The 18,268-nt window shown below is 41.1% G+C and overlaps 1 protein-coding gene across 1 annotated transcript in view; it reads right to left on the reverse strand.

The window, feature by feature from the left end:
• The window catches only part of LOC111664432 (SNF-related serine/threonine-protein kinase-like), a 28,631-nt gene extending 15,999 nt beyond the window's left edge, over window positions 1-12,632 (reverse strand). The window contains exons 1-2 of the mRNA XM_023419017.2: window positions 12,629-12,632; window positions 9,762-9,903 (exon numbers count right to left, since the gene is read on the reverse strand). Of these exons, the coding sequence (XP_023274785.2) occupies window positions 9,762-9,903; window positions 12,629-12,632 (146 nt within the window). The remainder of the gene's footprint in view (window positions 1-9,761; window positions 9,904-12,628) is intronic.
• Between the last annotated feature and the right edge of the window lie 5,636 nt (window positions 12,633-18,268).

Here is an 18,268-nt window from a genome sequence, read left to right on the forward strand (position 1 = left end):
ACGTCTGCTGAAGCACAGCTGCTTGTTCAGGTGTAGTTTAACCTGTTGTGTTGGTGTCACACGGTGTGTGGAGCAGTAACAGATGGAAGCTCTGAATATGTGGGGTATAATGTAAAGTGACAGCCTGAGCTCAGGATGTGAAAGTACAGCTGGTCAGGTGGCAGCTTAAATTCCACACAAATGACACTGTTGAGAGCTGAGATTGCAGTTTAATAGGATTAAGTGGGATATGGATTCTAGTGATTCTACTGAAACTAACACAGGAAAAAAAGCATCACGCATCCAGACGTCAGCCATCTTTGTCAGTTGTATAATGAGGCTGAAAGCTGAGATTGTACATTCTGCAGATGAAAGATCGACAAAGAGGAAAAAGAAACGGTGTGTGTCAAGAAAACGGTGAAAATACAAATACTTAACTATTCTGACAAACCGTTTCCAGTGATGCAAAGAACCCACAGTCCTGCAGTCCGACTCAGACCACACATGAGGTTACGAAACAAACACTAAAAGCTAAATAAGCACCTTTACTGGTATAAGGCTTATCATGACATCTGCGCGCACAAGCACACACACACACGCACGCACACACATACACACACACACACACACACACACACACTGAAGCTGAGAAAACTGTGCAACCACCATCTAATTTTGGCTCCACTGAATAAATCTTTTTCCAATTCTATCAAATCCCCAAGTGGGTTTGTGGTGGAGTGTGAGCAGACTATGGGATGGAGGCTACAGGCTAACAGGCTGGGCCGAGAGTGCTCTGCTATCTGTCAGTCACACGGGGGATTAGTCAGAGCTCGCCAGGCTCCCTGAGGACTCAAACCGGCTCCAGCAGAAGCAGCAGCAGGGAGAGTCTGACTATCTGCACACAAATGCTGTACTGCTAAAAAATTACATTTAACATACATTTGATTTCTATATATTATAAAGTTAACATGTATTAAAAAATATATAACGCACAAGACAAGTCCTTGTGCATTTCAAAACGGGAGAAGAAGTGTGTTTTTTACTGACTCGGGGAAATAATATTACAAAATTGCATGTGTGAAAGCTGTTGATCAATACTATGAATTAAATTTTATTTCACTTCCTACTCTATAATCCTCAACAATACTTAAACAGTGTCAGTATTTTGACTAAAGAAGAGGCCTCACTGTGTTGCATGGAGAGCATCCTCTTTCTTTCTTCACAAACAGTCTTTTATCACTTTGCTAGTATCAAAAACAATTCTCCTGAGAAACGAACAATGAAATTTAATTTGTCATTTCTTTTAACAATGAATATGGTCAGTGCACTTTATTCTTAAACAAATGTGTGACTGTATATTTGATCTGTGTTTACACTGCTCAGAGGTAAAAACTGTCATATGTGATTTGTTGTCCAAATGCAGCTCTACGACGCGCTGATGTTTTTCAGTTTTGGATGACTTGTAGTTTATGACAAACGGCTTCATCAGGCTCCAGATACAGGGAGCTGACAGTCAGTGTTTGTATTGTTTCATGTGAATATTGATAATAGTATAAAAAGGTGAAAAAAATACCACCTTAAGGCTTTTTACATATCAGAGTATCACAACACATGAAAAAATGATCAACTGTCCAATCAAAAATATGTTGTCACTTCAATAAAGTTTCGAACCACAAAATGACACAATGAGTACCACTTCTGAGGCTACGTCCATACTACCATCACTATCCTCCATATCAGAAACAATCTCCATCCACCCTAACACACCTGAAAACACATATCACATGACAATTTACCAACACTGGGCATGTGTGTGTTGCTGGACAGGAACCAGTCTCAAGTTGGTTAGTTGCACAAAATACTACAAACGAGGAACAGCAAAGACAGATGTAGCATTAAAATGCTGAATTCAACTGAACAACAGCTGCTAGCAAAGACAACAAGGACGGTAACACTTCTAATTCATTATCCATGTTCTATTTACCACTGGTAATCAACGCTGACAGGACCCAATCAAGAGGAGAGGCGAGTGTCTGTGTCACTGTTTCCAAAGGTCTCAGTTTCTGTCCATCCAGACTACAACACAACCCCAGAGTTTTTCTGAAAGTTAACTTAAGAAAGTTAAGTTTGGAGTAATGTTCATTTCAGTTCAATTTTATTTCAGTCCTTATTAATATTTATACATAGTCAATACACATAGAAAAACACACCAATATTGGCTGAAAAGGTGTAGGCTGAGGCTATAGCTTATTACACCTCCCCTCGCTACATAACGTTACATGAATCGGCGAGCCTCTCACTACAGGCCAGCGTATAGTCACCCAAAACAGGAACGAAGAGAAGCAGAAACAGAATGAACTTTTCACCACTAAGATTGACACTGACCTATGTACAAACAAAACACTCAACAAGAGGCAAGACTAGGGGTTCCAGCGTGTCACATGTACAAAGACCAACAGAGAAAATGAGAAAAAAAGTAAATAAAAAAAACATTTCACTGCTACATTTAGGATGGCTGATCTCAGTTTTGTATTTATTTATCACCCTATTTTTAAATATTTTTGTGAACTACACATTCTTATTTCATAAATCACAACTCATCCACATGTTTTCCCATTTGACAGATATGCAGTTTCTTTAATATTGGTCCTTACCCTTGTTTTTTTAAATGTACTTATTCCCCTCAGTTCATACAGACTCTCTTTGATCTCAAACAGCCTCTGAATCCAGTTTGGGAGTAAGTGATTTTGTGCTTTATCCGTGCAGTTTTAAAGTCGACCAGATCATGAAATTTTAAAGCATATGAATGAATATGCTTTAAAAGCCAGGCGTCAACGCAGCAAAAGAGATGTGGTTTATGTAGTAGTGTGTATGTAGCCTGAGAGGAGCCACACTGATATCAGCCATGCTATGAAGCTGATTTGTCAGTGGACAGAGGAGACCAGACCCACTGACCCACTGTCAGAGGATGGGTCAGAGGGTCTGCATGTTTGCTGAGGTTTTTTATATAGATATATAAAATCATAAAAACCAACAGCTGTTTGACTTTTTAAACCATTAATAGTCAAACACCCTTCATTACCAGCTACTGGCTCCAGCATCTGTGGCCCTTACTGGACTGTAGGCATTTATTAATTAGAGCATGTGCTTATTAGTATCTGAGTGTAGTTTATATGAGACCAAAACAGTCAGGAGATCTGATGTTCTGCTGTCATGTAGCTGTTCTGTTATAATTGGCTGAACCGTTCTTATTGCAGACACATAACACACTGAGTCTTCAAAGCAACAGAAAACCAACCACTGTTACACAACAAGCAGCAAAGGAAGCTTGAACTCTCAGCATATGTGCTGCTATAACCACAACTCGCCTCTCCTACAAATGGATGCCTTGTCTCATCCCTCTCTCTCCCCTGGGACCTATAGAGCCGGAGCTTGAATAGAAGCTGAAGCCACATGAGGCTGTCTGCTCGTATTCTCTCCACTATAGGTTGCACAAACTCATACTGGTGTATAAAAGCTAGTCCACACATTCTCAGAGGAAGGTGCATGTGTGTGAGATCCCATCAACCCACGAGCTGGAGAACATGTCAGTGTGTGAAAGGAACTGAGAGAGAAGAATTAGCATCAGAATAGTCCTGATGTTCTCAGTCAAACAATGGCATCAACAGGAAATGAACTGACGCTCCTGCTGATGTGTGTGAAGTAATTAGACAAAAGGAGGTTGAGGGTGTGTGGGTGGGTGTGTGTGTGTGTGTGTGTGTGTGTGTGCAGCCCATGCGGTTTGTACAGTAAGGACAGGAAACAGAGGAACACAGTGTTCTGCATGGTTGTGATTGGCCCAAACACAGTCGACACCAACACAATTACCATGTCACGCTGAGAGAAGAACAGGATCTACACTGGGTTTGTTTGTCTGTATGTTGATGGGGGTTACAGTGGCTGTGGGGGGGGGGCTGAGGGGGTATAAAACAAAAATATTGTTTCAAGTAATCGTTGATTTTAATTTCTACAATGACAAAAAACAAACAAAACTCAGAAGGGGGGAGCAGGGCTGAGAAAAGGAGCTGGTGAATAATTAATTAAATGAGACGTGAAAATGCATTTCGATGAGTCAACAGGGAATAGAGAGCAGAGAGGCTCACACACACACACACACACACACACACACACACACACACACACACACACACACACACACAGGAATGAAAACACAGAGAAGAATATGGAAGACTGTGGATCCAGTGACATGGCACACAGAGCAGACTACAACACTGTGGACTGTGGTACAGACTCAGCAAACCGTGACCTTAACTAGACCAAAGTCTAAATCTGAGTCCAGAAAGAACCAGAACAACCGGTCAAAAACAGTCAAAGGTACACTAGAGTCCAGAACCCTGTCCCCCCACCTCTCCCTCTCCCCTCACCTCGGACTCCTTTTTTCTTCTGTATAATATAAACAAAGGTCAAATACAAAGCACTCAGCTGATTAGCACAACAGCTCACCTCAGCCAGTGTTCAGCTGCTTGCCTAACTTTGGTTACACTCAGTGTAGATGGTGCCTCCAGTTCCATCTGCCAACCTTTAAACACCCACAGCTCTAAATACTGTGAAATGTCACCATCATTTAATGGTAGGTGTGAAAATGTCATACAGGTGTCAACAGATTAATGACTTGGCAACTGTATACTGGCTTAATCAGTGAGACTGTATGTTCCAGACTGTGTCTTGAAGTAAAAACTGTAAATAAGAGAAAAGAGACAGGAGTGACTTTGTGAGGTACAATCAGACTCAGAAACTGCAGTCTACTTTGCTTTGCTCTACAACAGTTTCAAGTCCCCCCAGAATAGTCAGGTTGGTGTTACTGACAGTAAAGCAGTTATCTGTACATCTACAGGTAGACTACAAACAGGAACTGATAATACTGAATACAACATACTTTTAATGATGCCACATTGCTAACATGTAAACAAACAGGCAAAAAAAAGTTGTAGCCCACAGTGTAACTCACTGACAAATATACTTCCTGTTTACATCAGACGCTGTAGTTTCAAAACTGAGAGCAAGATCATCCCCCAAACTGAAGTGAGACAAATAATATAAAGGATGTGAGGTGAGCAGGGGTGGGGGCACAGTGTCAGAAACTCCTGTTTTACACTGTAATGGTGTGAGAGATTCTTCCAATATTGCATCAGCAGCTTTGAAGCTGCTGGTTGTTCCTGCTGTGTCACCAATAACTGACCAGAGAGAGGAGAGAGCCATGCTCCTGTTTCCCTCTGAGACACACTGAGTATCTCTGTGTTATGACTCCTGTTCTCCACCAGTCTGTTGACCTCTATTTCACAGAGAAGCTCTGCTTTTCCAATTAGCCATGAGTCACAGAGAGCAGACATAAAAGAAACAACATTTGTTCCTCCACAGAGCTTACACTATCCTCTCTATATATTCAACACATTGAACATATAAGCATTAAAACAGTTTCTAAACAGTTCTTTTCACCTGTATCAGCAGCTCCACACAGAAGTGAATTTCTTAGTGGAACTACTGACTACTGGAACTACTATCCACTTTATTAATCAGAGAACTACCACCGCTTGCTCAACCAAAGTCAATGAGGTACTGACAATTCCTTTGGTTTTTTACTTCTCCTCTCTGGGTTTGTCCTGGTTTAGATCAGGGCTTCAGTGAAGTGAAACGGGCGAGGAAAAAATGTCAGAATAGGAAAATAAAAAAGTTAAGCTTCATCTAGAACACTGTCGTCAGTGACACCCTTTGTGGCTAGATACAAACATTTATGGTTGCAAGCCATTAAACAAACGGACTGGACTGATGACGTCTCCACCGTTAACAATAAATTAATAACAGCAGCAACCACAAAGCTGACACTCTCAGAAAGCTATTATATAATAGTAAACACCACTGACCAACGTCAGCGTGTAAGCAGAAGCAGGTTGTAAACAAACCAAACGGAATGAATGAATATGTTATTATGTCTGTCATATGATTTACACTATGACTGAGCACAAACTTAGCTCATCCTTTGGACCACATAATATCAGCTACAACGTAATGACTGAGGATCTTATACAGGAGGCATCCGTGACCCAGAGAGTCCAGACCTCATTGTTCACTGATTCACTTATTTAACCCTTCCTCTGCTGCCGTACCATTAAAATAATTGGAGAACCTGGAGAACACCTGACACCACTGTCACTTTCTGCCACCATATATATTAGCTGGAGCACTGTGTGATATGTGTGATAGTGTGATATGGCTGGATAATTCAGCAGTGACTGATGTGGTTAAAACATAAGCCTGCAGCTCTTCTGCTCTGAACTCAGCCCATCAGATTGCTCACAACTGCTTCAGTTTAGCACTTCAATCTAGTCACATCTCTTCTTCAACTCAGAGGAGATAAGCATTTATTTCCTGTGACTAAAAATAATCTGATGCCACTGCTTATGCCAACGAAACCCACTCATTACTGTTGTGTCAATTCAAAAACATATGGGTGTTAGACTGAGTGAAAAGTTTTGGTTTTCACCTCTTACAGTTTGTCTAATGTACAACTGTTTGACTATCTATAAAAACAGGTCTTCTGGGGGTGTTGACAACAAATTAAATGCTGTAATTTGCAGAAAAATATTAAGAGAACTAGAATCCCCGCCTCGTGGTTGTATCCCACCGCCAACCAGTGAAGTTGCAGGAAATTTTCTGTTCCTGAGTTACAGTTGAGGTTGAGTTATGTCCATCTCTTTATACGACTTGAAATGCTTCTTCATACAAATTCAACCCAGCAACACAGTTTAGCTTCAGCTTGGGCAGAAACAGAGTCTAGTGAACTGAAGAGTTTTTGCAGAACATTATGATGTCACAGCGAAGTTGACCTTTGACCAATTGGATATAAAATGTCATCACTTCCTTTTAGACATTTAAGTTATGGTCAAAAATAGGGCTGGGCAATAACCTGAATTTTATTTTGGATTACGATTTTGGCTTCCGATTATAAAAACAAGATAATCGAGAGAAAACTATTATTGTGCCGCATTCTGTTTCACAACAAATTACATCTCCCCCACAAAAGGCATCTGACATTTTCGGTTCCGCTCTCGGTACTGAAGAAATTAGGGAAAAAGATTTCGTATTTGTTATTACAACATAAAAGTTCTCTTTCACATTCACCAACTGTCTGATTAAGACATTCATCTATGATGCATTTCGTGGTTCCCTACGCAGAAGTTCATCTGCATCTCTCTCTCTGACCCTGTGCTTGAGGGGCGGGGCAGCGCTCTCACACTCATTGGTGCACTGTGCAGCACGCGCATACACGCGCACACACACACACACACACACACACACACACACACACACACACACACACACACACACACACACACACAAAGTCAATGAGAAATCGTGTTGAATAATCATGATCTCAATATTGATCAAAATAATCGGGATTATGATTTTTGCCATAATCAAGCAGCCCTAGTCAAAAACATGTTTTGTGAGGTCACAGTGACTTTGACCTTTGAGCAACAGAATCTAAGGCGTTCCTGAGACTGCCAGACAGACGGAGAGATGGACAACCTGAAAACATCACACCTCCACCACGCCTGTCGCCAGCACAGAGGCACAATAAGGACATGATTTATATGTAATCAACAGAGCCTCATTAACCTGAAGAATAAAAAATGTGAACAACATATTGGGGGGAGTTAAAAAAAAAGAAAAAAGAAGAAGCTCTTCTCTTGGTTAATCTTGGCCACATTTGTTGGAAAAGTGATGCATTGATTCCGCTTCAGAAGCTCCCTCAGTATATGAGAGAATTAATTAGTACAAAATTAAGATTGTGATCTACTAATACACATGGTTAATTATGCAGCTGCTAATTTATTTGCCTAATTCATCTTGAGAGTGGAGCATGTGTTGCTGTGTGCAGTTGGACTGTGCTGCTCTGCAGCTGGGCTCAAACTGCTTGAAGGGTTTTAGTCTGTGCCAGCTTCTGCAGGGCCTGGAATAAATCAGAGAGACTGCTGCTGTTGCACAGCAGCCCAGAGTACCAGAGCACCACCACACTCTCTACTAGCATGTTCAGAGAGGGTGCAGCTCACAGCGTGACACTGTATGATCCTGTAGAGCTGGTTCAAGCTTCACAGGACGGCGTATTACATCAGTGTTGTCAAGAAAGTCAGAGAGTTATTCCAGAAATTTACAAATAATTACACTGAAACAAAACTTTCCACCTGACTGAAAAATATGAGTATCTCAAGTGAATAGAAATGTTGGCTTACAGTTAACCAAGTAAATTATATTCAACTGTGTGTTGAATTTCAGATGTATTTTTTCTTACTAGGCAACAATGTGAAACAACTGCAAAACAAAAACTGTTTTTTTGTGTGAAAAAAATGTTTTTTTTCTTCTCCTTGTTTAACAAGGAGACCGATTCAGTTGTTGTGATAATTTTATCCTGTTATTTTTTATTTTGTGAGCTGAGGTGGTAATGAAGTTAAACAATGATTAATAGAAGCTTGCTAATGGTAACATAAGTGCACATATACATAGTCATATAAAGTAAATAATTATACTGTATAAAACGGAATAGTTTAAAATAAATTAAATTGGGGTTTGTTGAACACCAAACATTGACAGAGTTAATATATCATCCACAGAGAATGGCCTGGTGCATTTACATATAAATGATAAACTGCTGTGAGAATATTATGCGATATGTGTTTTAAAAGAACATGGAAACAGGGCTGAGCAGGATTCAAGACTGAAATAACTGTTTAAAAAAAGTGATTGTGTTAAAAATAGGGCTGAACAGTACAGAACAAAAAAAATCATTTGCGATTATTTTGACAGATATTACGATACTGGTAATTTTTTTATTTCATATTCACTGAAAAAAATATATAAAAATGACGATGATGTGATTTTTGCTGGGTGTTCCTTTACATCTGGAGAATATGATTTATAGGCCGGGGCTCTTCTATAGCTTCATTTATGGTCTGTTGGGACACATTTTATATTCATCAAAAAAACTGCAGCTCCTGTGATTTGGATATTGCACTCGGCCATATTGTGTAATATTTCTATTAATTGTTCACCCCTGGTTAAAACATGTTTTACAGACAAGGTGACACAATAGCAGCTGCACAACGGTGACCTGCTCTCTAACAACCTCACTGCAGTATGGTTAAAGGTCAATGACCCTGACTACAGACAGCAGGTGAGCTTAATTGGATTGGCTGTTCTCCAAACCACATATACAGAAGTCAACTGTAAGAGAGACACAGACAGAAAACGACAGAACAATCCTGGCAACCATCACTGGGGATACTAAGTTCGTTTTTCCATCGCATGGTACCAACTCAACTCAACTACTAACTCTTGGTACAAGCTGCTTCCTTTTCCGGTGCAGATAGTACACCCTTAATGTGGCGACCAGTTACTGTGGTCATTGTTACTGAAGTGCCAACACACAAAGCTAGCGTGACGTCATCTTCAACGTAACACACACATGTACAATGGAGGATATATGAGGGAAACCAAACAGAGAAACGTCTGCTCCTCCTCATTGACCACACTGTGGTTTAGTGGGATGCCGTACCAAAAGTGTAACAATAAGTGAGAGAGATGTACCAGGCTACAGTGAGTGGTGGACAATCGCTTGGTTTGTTCAAAACGCTGTGTTGCACAATAATGATGCAGCTCAGATTTTTTTCATCAACCGGAGGAGCTCAGTGATCCTCGTGTGTGAGTGCCGTGAATGTTCCACTCACTCTTTGCAGGCGCTGGAGACGTGGGCCGGTACGGTGTATTTACAGTCCATGATCATGGTGAGCGTCTCGCTGTCGTTAGCTTCCTGGAAGGGCGGCTGGCCACACACCAACATGAACAGGATCACACCCAGACTCCAGATATCTGAGGAGGAGGGAGGCACAGAGAAGCAGTGTGAATACATGTATACTGATTGTTAATTACAGCAAATCATGTGTGAATATGACAAAAAACAACCACACGCTGAGTTTAGAACAAACACTAGCACCGATAAAGCCTATAAAATCATTTGTTTTAAGATGGATAGATTACTGAGTTAATTCTACACAATATGAAACCTTGTCGTCTTAATACAGATCATCACTTTTTAAATTTATAGGACAAAAACAATTCTATGACATCGTTATATTTGATGATACTGCATCAATTATTAATAGTTTAACACGCAAAGATTCATGGCAGAGAGTGCTTGACAATGTGTTGTGTACTTGACTCTTCCTCCACTAAAAACGTAAACTGAGACAGGAAGTAGTGTAAGGCTGCACCGCTAACATTAGCATTAGCAAACCTGGTTGAACAGTAACATTACCACCGATGGCTGAATCTGAAAGAGTTAGTGCGGCTAAACTTTGGACTCATTTTGGTTTCTACAGTAAAGAAAACACTAAGGAGATCGACAAGAGCCGTGCTGTTTACAAAATGTACCAAAGTCAAATACTCTGGGGACCCTGGGGATCTTCATTGAAGGTAGCGTTTGAGCACATTTCACATTTTGTAACCTCGAGGAGAAGAAGCAGCTCAATAAGACCCATGTTATCTGCAGCTTTATATACATTTTTAAGATCTGGTCATCATTGTGGCGTATGTCATGTAGAGAGCTAATAAAAAAAAAAAAATGAAATGGGCAAAGAAAACATTCCACCTTAAAATTGTCCAGTAGCTGCCGAGAGCCTCTGAGTTGCTCAGAGGATTTCATCATGTGATCTTAGTTAACTGATCTATGTAATCTTGTCACCATAGGAACAGTGGTTACATAACCTTTGCAACGAACCGCAACTTAACGGTACGCATGCTTGCATGTGCACATGTCATTGTTGCACTCCAGTACTTAAACAAATAGCACTACACCTCTGACCATCATACATATATGAAATATATAATGTTATATACTATATGACATATTACCATTGATTTTGATTCAAATCATGAGATTTTCTGAATGGTGCACCCCTACTGAGAGCAAACCGCTCTGATGTACAGTTAACAAAACAGCTGTACATCAGAGTGGACAAGTGGATCCTTCTCAACTCACTGTGCAACCACAAGTTCATACACTGAAGTTACCACAGACCTCTACTAATGCAGCCAAAATACCTCAGTCAGTTCTTTATTCTTTCAGTGGCAAAGATATGTGCTCTCAGTGTTGTTGCGTGGAGCCTTGTTTCATCATCATACCCTCCCAACAACACGTCACTGACATCCTGTGTCCAGGATGTACAGGCAGGTAAAAACAGAAATGGTGGATAAGACAGAGTTTGACATGAAGTCCATGTAAAAGATGCCACGGGATCCAAACAAGGAGACAATGAAGGGAAGTCACTGAGAGAGTCTGGTAAACAACATGGATGGAGGGAAGTGTGCAGTGAATGTCAGGTCTTTCCTGTCCCCATCTCATTTGTCCCATGTGATTGTAACCACTCCTGTGCTCTCACAGCTGTCTCTACACTGGTCGACTGTTTGCCTGCGTAATGCGCCTGTTTCATTGAAACCCCAAAACAAGTTCTCATACATGGTGCTATCATGCAAAAGTGTGTGTGTGTGCTGACAGTATAATGCATGTCAAGTCAGTTCATCTGTCTTAGTGGTTGTTCAAGTGTGAGTATGCGCTGTTGCTAGTTGCACCGTGAGAAAGCAAACTGTCGGCATTCAGAAGCACTGGGCCATTCAGACTTTATGCAACCATGATCAACAACAATGCATGCGCACGCACGCATGCCTCGCTCCAGCAGTGTGAACAGTGGTAACAGAGCTAACAGGAGGAGGGTGGGAAACAGACTCCAGCATGCAGCTAGGACAGTGACTCACAGACACAAACACACAGGCACAAACACAGAGGCAGACAATTGACCAAGTGCATTAAACATATTCTAGTCTTACTTCTAAACAAAGACCAGATCTATCTCCTCACTAACTCTTTTGCATCTCATATACAAACATGTGTAAACGAACTCGGACTCCTCCCTCCTCTCTCCTGTCTGACAGAGGAGCAGAGCCAATTCACTCAGGCTGGAGGAAAAAAAAGACATCACGGCGGCTCCAGTCAAATATTGGCAGCTCTGAGGTAATTACCATGATGAGAGTTTTTAAGTAACTTTCTAATTAAGCACAAATGCTCAGATGCCCTCGGTACTTAATGGGTTGGCAGACTAAAGCCGTGATGAAGCAAAGGAAAAAATGCCAGATATGAAAAAAAAAAAAAATCCAACTCTGTAAACGACTTTTTTTTAATGTATAATTTTTTTTCCACCGATGCTTTTAGCTCTAGGCTTGAGTCAGCTATCTGTTAACAGTGATGCATTATGGGTTGGACATACTGTATCTTCAGATCCAGCTGAGCATTCATACAGACAGTGAAAAAAATAAACAGGACTTGAGCTCATGGTGCTCGAGGGAAAAGCTCACCTGACTATGTGATCTGTTTGGTTTGGATTTTAACACCCTCCATCAGATTCAATGTCAGGGACACCTGTATCCGTGTGGCCACATGACTACGGCTCTCTCTGAGAGGCTCTCTTCTCCTGTCTGTCAAAGCCAGCAGGGTCATGGTCTCAGATTGTCCCTGAGGCCTGTTTTATACCAATCCACTTACCCATGTTCACTCAGCAGTAATAAAATAAGAGGACAATATAAACAGTGGACACAGTGTGCATAGAGAAGAAGCTGCAGCTGCCAGTGGTCCAGTTACAGTCTGCTTTATGAGAGCATCCACAGCACAGCCCAGGCTACAGAGCAGTTTAGAGGATAAACTGCTGCAGATGGCGTTTGTTCCCAGAGAAGGAAAAAATGAAAGGTATTAGCAAAACTGAGCCACTGCTAAAGCTGAACAAATGGGGTGTTACAGGGACAACAGAAGCAAATGATGGTTTAGTCTAAATGCATCAGAACAAAGCATCAGAGAAAGAGATGATAAACATCATGTATCTCTACAAGCACCAATGAAGTGTTCTACGTGCTCTTCGTGATCAGCGTTTCCACGTCTATAATATTTTCGACACCCTGACCAGCTCTGCTCCAGCTCTGTACCGAGGTCTCCTCTGATGAATCATTAACAGACATGGATGTAGAGAGAGGTTGGCTCAGCATTACTTCAGTGTAGCAGCTTGTTGCTTATTGTACCAATTAGGTTTCCTGGATGTGTTGACAAATATAGGATCAGGTCAACCTCTGTTCTCGCACTGAGGGAGGCTGCACATAGCTGAGTGCGTTTTTCCACCTGGGACAGTTTCACCACAAACCTCATGAATCATGGACTGGATGTTCTGGCTGAGAGCTCGGTACAGACCATCAAAATGTGGACTACACCTCTTGAATCCTGCTCAGCCCTGTATGTTGTACTCCGTCCAACAAGCTGGCACCAACCACTGTGAGAAACACACCTCTCACTCTGACCAAACTGTTAGTGGCGGAGTTGCATCATGGGTTATTAAGTTGCTAGGTTTTGACAAGGAAGAAGATGAGGTGGAATGAAATAGACAATACAGCTGGTTGTGTTGCTTTGAGTTTGATTCTTTTTACTTAATTTTCCATCATGAGTCCAACAATGTTATAGGAGTGTAATGCCAAATCCATACAATGCTCTGGCTACAGATGTAGCTATATTATAGTATAATGGGAGTGATGACCAAGTTACCATTATAAAATACCACTGTCTCAAAAAACGAAAGGCAGTAACAGAGAAGCAAATGTTAATAACAAACAGTCAAACTTTGGGCCCCTTCCTCTCTCTAAAAGGACTCCAGCACCACAAGTGTTTGAGTCTACTGTAAGGGGAAGGAAAGCCAGACAATCTCACGTAGGCTGCTCTGTAGGAAACACGTTAGAGAAACTAAACTACCCACTATCAGCTCTGACACAGACCTTACAAAACAACTCATCTATATCAAATATCTTCACCAATGACAACTTCAACATCTGCATTTCCTGAGAATGAGATTGCTGCATCTGCTGCCGTTGTTTCCAGTTATTGAAATATACAGATATAAAAGTCTTAGTCAAATAAAACATCAAAAACTGGCCACATGGTGACGCTATTGCAACAACCTTTTACTATGACTACAGAAAGTTGAACTGCGCTGACAATACCCATAAAACTTTGTTAGCAAGTCATGAAAACATCATTACATGACATCTCAAATGGCATGGGGCAGTGCTCTGGGTCATACAAACATGGTATGTACCAAACTTGGTAAAGCTCAGATGAAAGATGGAGGATAGGGAGTCAAAAGTATCTCTAGCAAAAACGTTTGTATAAAGCAAATGGCCTATGTAAAGATATCAGCCAACACATTTTGCAATGTTTGTTAGCTACCATTTCTGATTGTGTGAAGCACTGAAGTATGGGGAGGCTGTTCACCAAAATTTTTTTTTTTTTTGTTGTTTGTTTTTTTTTTAAATGCATGGATCGAAACAGGAACTTCTAAAGCTGCACTGAAACAAATGTAGACAGGAGCCAAAAGGAAAAAATATAGTAAGTGTTTTCCAGAGAAGTTAATCAAGCTACAGTCTGACACGCCCACAACTCATCTGTCTTCCAGATGTGATGCTTAATTCAGCCAGCATGTTCAACCACAGCTGGCAATACAGCAAAACAACTTCATCTGGTGTCTTTCAGACAAAGCTGTACAAAGCTGCTGTTCAGGGTTTTAAGTCATAAATTCAAATCGTTTAGGCTCATTCATCAGGTCTTTATTTTCCAAAAAACCTCCTGCCCAGATGTTGTTATAGTACGAAGACATGGTAAACCTGGTCTGGAATTCATGTAGTGGGACAGAGCTCTGAGACTGATCAGAGTGACAGGTTGATATGTTTATATTTTTATATAACTCACCTGTTTACATCATTATTATTATTATTATTATTATTATTATTAAGGCTTAAAGTTCTGTATAATTGAAGGCATGACCTCTTTGAGTGACAGGTGGGTGAGCGTATGTTTGTCACAAACTCTTTGTCCATTTTTGGATTACCCGGGAATTAGGTCAGGCACTGCCAAGAAGGCGAAAGCAGTGCAGCTCACTCTGAGCTTCAAAACCGCTCTTCAGACACCTGTGGGTGACATCACGGAGGCAACATCCATTTTTATTTACAGTCTATGGTTTGCAACAAGGAAAGGGAACTGTTTCAAACCAGTAACAGCCCTGAATCAAAAAACAAAGGCAAAGGCTTCTTCATTCATTTCAAAGAAAAATGAAAAAGAAAGGCCTGTAGTGTGGAGTGCACCTCAGAGCGTTATGATAATGTCTTGTCAGGTAAAGAGGAGAAAACTTATCGCTGCAGTCATTAACTCTGCAGAGTGATTAGATCAGCATCAAGTGGCTAAACTGAGCAGATTATTGTTTTAATTTCAGTGGTTTCTCAGAGATTCAGACCTTTACAGTATCACAGTGTGGGGTCATCATAGATATTTAACAGATGCTCAAATATAATCACATATGTCATTTGTTAAAAAGTGTACATGCTACAGAGAATATTACTTTTATTTAGTCTTAACAGTTTCACAGTTGACCGAGGCACAACTGAGGAAAGTGAAACGCTAAAAACACAGGTAAAGGACAGTCCCACAGTATCACTGTACTATACTGAACTACACTGAGTTTATACTGAGTTAGAGGGTGTTCCTTTATATAATTTACAGTGTCTGTAGCACAACAATGCTTCAGTTATGGTCTGATGTGACACATTTTCCTATTATCAAAAACATTGCAGCTCCTGTGATTTGGATATTTTGCACTTGGTCATATTGTGATTTCGATAACATTTCAATTAATTGTCTAGCCCTAGTTACCATGATATATGATACATGTCCCTGCGATTAAAGATTTTGGCCACATCACCCACCCCTACACTGGCTTTCACCTAATGTTGTGTTCACTTATTGACATAATATGATGATAAAACTACATTGGGGTTTTGCTATATACCGTGACCTTGACCTTTGACCACCAAAATCTAATCAGTTCATCCTTGAGTCCTAGTGAATGTCTGTGCCAAATTTGAAGAAATTCCATCAAGGTGTTACTAAGAATGGGACAGATGGACTGAGAACCCGAAAACAATACGCTGTCTTTTGCATCTCATATGAAAATTGGCTCCACACCAAAACTCTAGATGATGTGCCGCAGCAGCGAGGCATGAGTGGCGCCTCAGACACGTCTCACTCAGGCTGTGGCCCCTCCAGCCTGTTAACATGGACGCCGAAATGAAAACCCAAGAGGTTCCACGACCGTCACACACAGGTGAGGTAGAAGTGTGTCCACAGAAAGACACCACAGTCACATTAATGGACAGCAGCTCTAGAGGCTGTCACCAGCATGTACAACACTGTCAACCTGAAGGACACTCAAACATTCTCTTAAACCCTTCACTCACACACACACGCTCATTACATCAACATAAATGGTGCTGTCACTGGCAGACAGAGTGAAGACGACACTGTGACAGCTGTGGATCTCCTAAAAGGCCTCTCTCTCTGTCAGATGCAAACCTGCTGAAGCTCCGTGTATGACATTCTACACTAAAGTCATACACTACACGTCTATAGAAACATATCTAATGCAGATGTTTCCACACAGATGCACTGCATGGTACAATGAAGCAGCTAATATCCCATCATGCCCTGTGGCAGGTATAGAAGCGCTGAGCAGGCCAGGCTGATTCTAATTTTGTATCAAGAGAAAAACATCTACGTGACTTCAAAGAGGGTTCATTTTTGGAGATTCAATCACAGAGTTCATCAACTGTCTGGAGTTTCCATAGTAGCAGAGACTGAAGCGGCATCTGCATTTCGCTCTAAGTTTAGCTCTGAGTCACCAATAAGTCGTCCACAGTTACACACAGAGGGATGTTACAGTAGAGCTGCAGTGATAAACCCTCATTACAGAGATGAATCTACATCTGAGACCACATCAACCCACGTGACACAGTTACTGGAAATGACTGTAAGTGCGCCGTCCCCTCTGTCAGCTTTCTCTGATGACATGTTAGACAGTGCTCTCCACCATCATCATCTAAACACCACATGAGGGAATATGTTTATGAAAAATGGTTCATCCTCCAGTAGATATCAAAGACTTGGAGAATCAACATGGTGTATGTACATATATGTATATTTTTATGCATTGCAGTGCTGGCACGTGATTGGATAATTGCATGAATAAACAGGTCTACAGGTGTTCCTAACAAAGTGCTCAGTGACAATATCTATGTAACATACAAGCCAACAAACCTAAATAAAAAGAGCCAGAGGGAACATGAGTGGGTGAGAGAGAAACTTTTTTTGGACCAGTTTCATCTGACTGAAAGGCACCAACAGAAACACACACACACACACACACACACACACACACTCAGGAAGTGGTAGAAGACCAGATGACAAACAAACTGCAGTGGCTTCAGGTACTTAAGGCTTCCTCCTCACAGCCAACACCTTGGTGCTGCCCGATTTGCAGCAGTCCGCTATGAACAAGTCAAACACAGCTAGGATCCACACTCACTGTCAAATACAGGGTTTGAGTGTCAATAATATTTTCGTCCTTTAACTGATAGAAGGACTGAATCTCACTCAAGCACTTGTCTGAGGGGAAGCAACAAGTCTTTCCTTCAAACCATCAGGGTTGTGTGGAGCATTAAAAGCTCGTCAAATTACAGATTCTGAGTCCAAATTGTACTTACAGGATGTTGACAAATAAATTCAACAGAACATCATCTCACTATATTCCATTCTATGGAATCAGTGGTTGAATATATCACAGAGGAAATTTACTTTCCAGGACTCGACATCACAAACATTTCACTCATGTGATTGTGCCGTTTCTGTTGTAAAAAAATTCCATGACGCATTGTCATTACAAAGGGCCCTCTACACACCCCTGTGTCCACACCTGTAGACTTGATGTGGATCAGCTTAGAGGGGCTGTGGACCGCTGGCTGAGCTCAAAATGGTCCAGAAGACCTGCTCACGAAAGCTGCTGGACCAGTGAGATCCTTCAGTCTTTTCCATACGGAGGTTCTACGTGGGCGGCCCACACATGTGGATGAAATGACTCAGTTTCATCTGAGCTCAATCTGACATTAGAATCTTATTTCAATCTTATTTCAAACTACCTACATTTGGACATCATGGATGAGTTGGGTGCACTTAAATGTGGACTAGAGGTTTCTCTATAGCTAACATCTACCACCAGCCTGCATGTGAGGTGTTTAGGGGACATCTGTAAATTGTAGCTACAAA

The sequence above is a fragment of the Seriola lalandi genome, unplaced genomic scaffold, assembly GCF_002814215.2.
Source record: "Seriola lalandi dorsalis isolate HSWRI2012SDOR001 ecotype SW California unplaced genomic scaffold, Sedor1 jcf7180002054588, whole genome shotgun sequence".
NCBI lineage: Eukaryota > Metazoa > Chordata > Actinopteri > Carangiformes > Carangidae > Seriola > Seriola lalandi.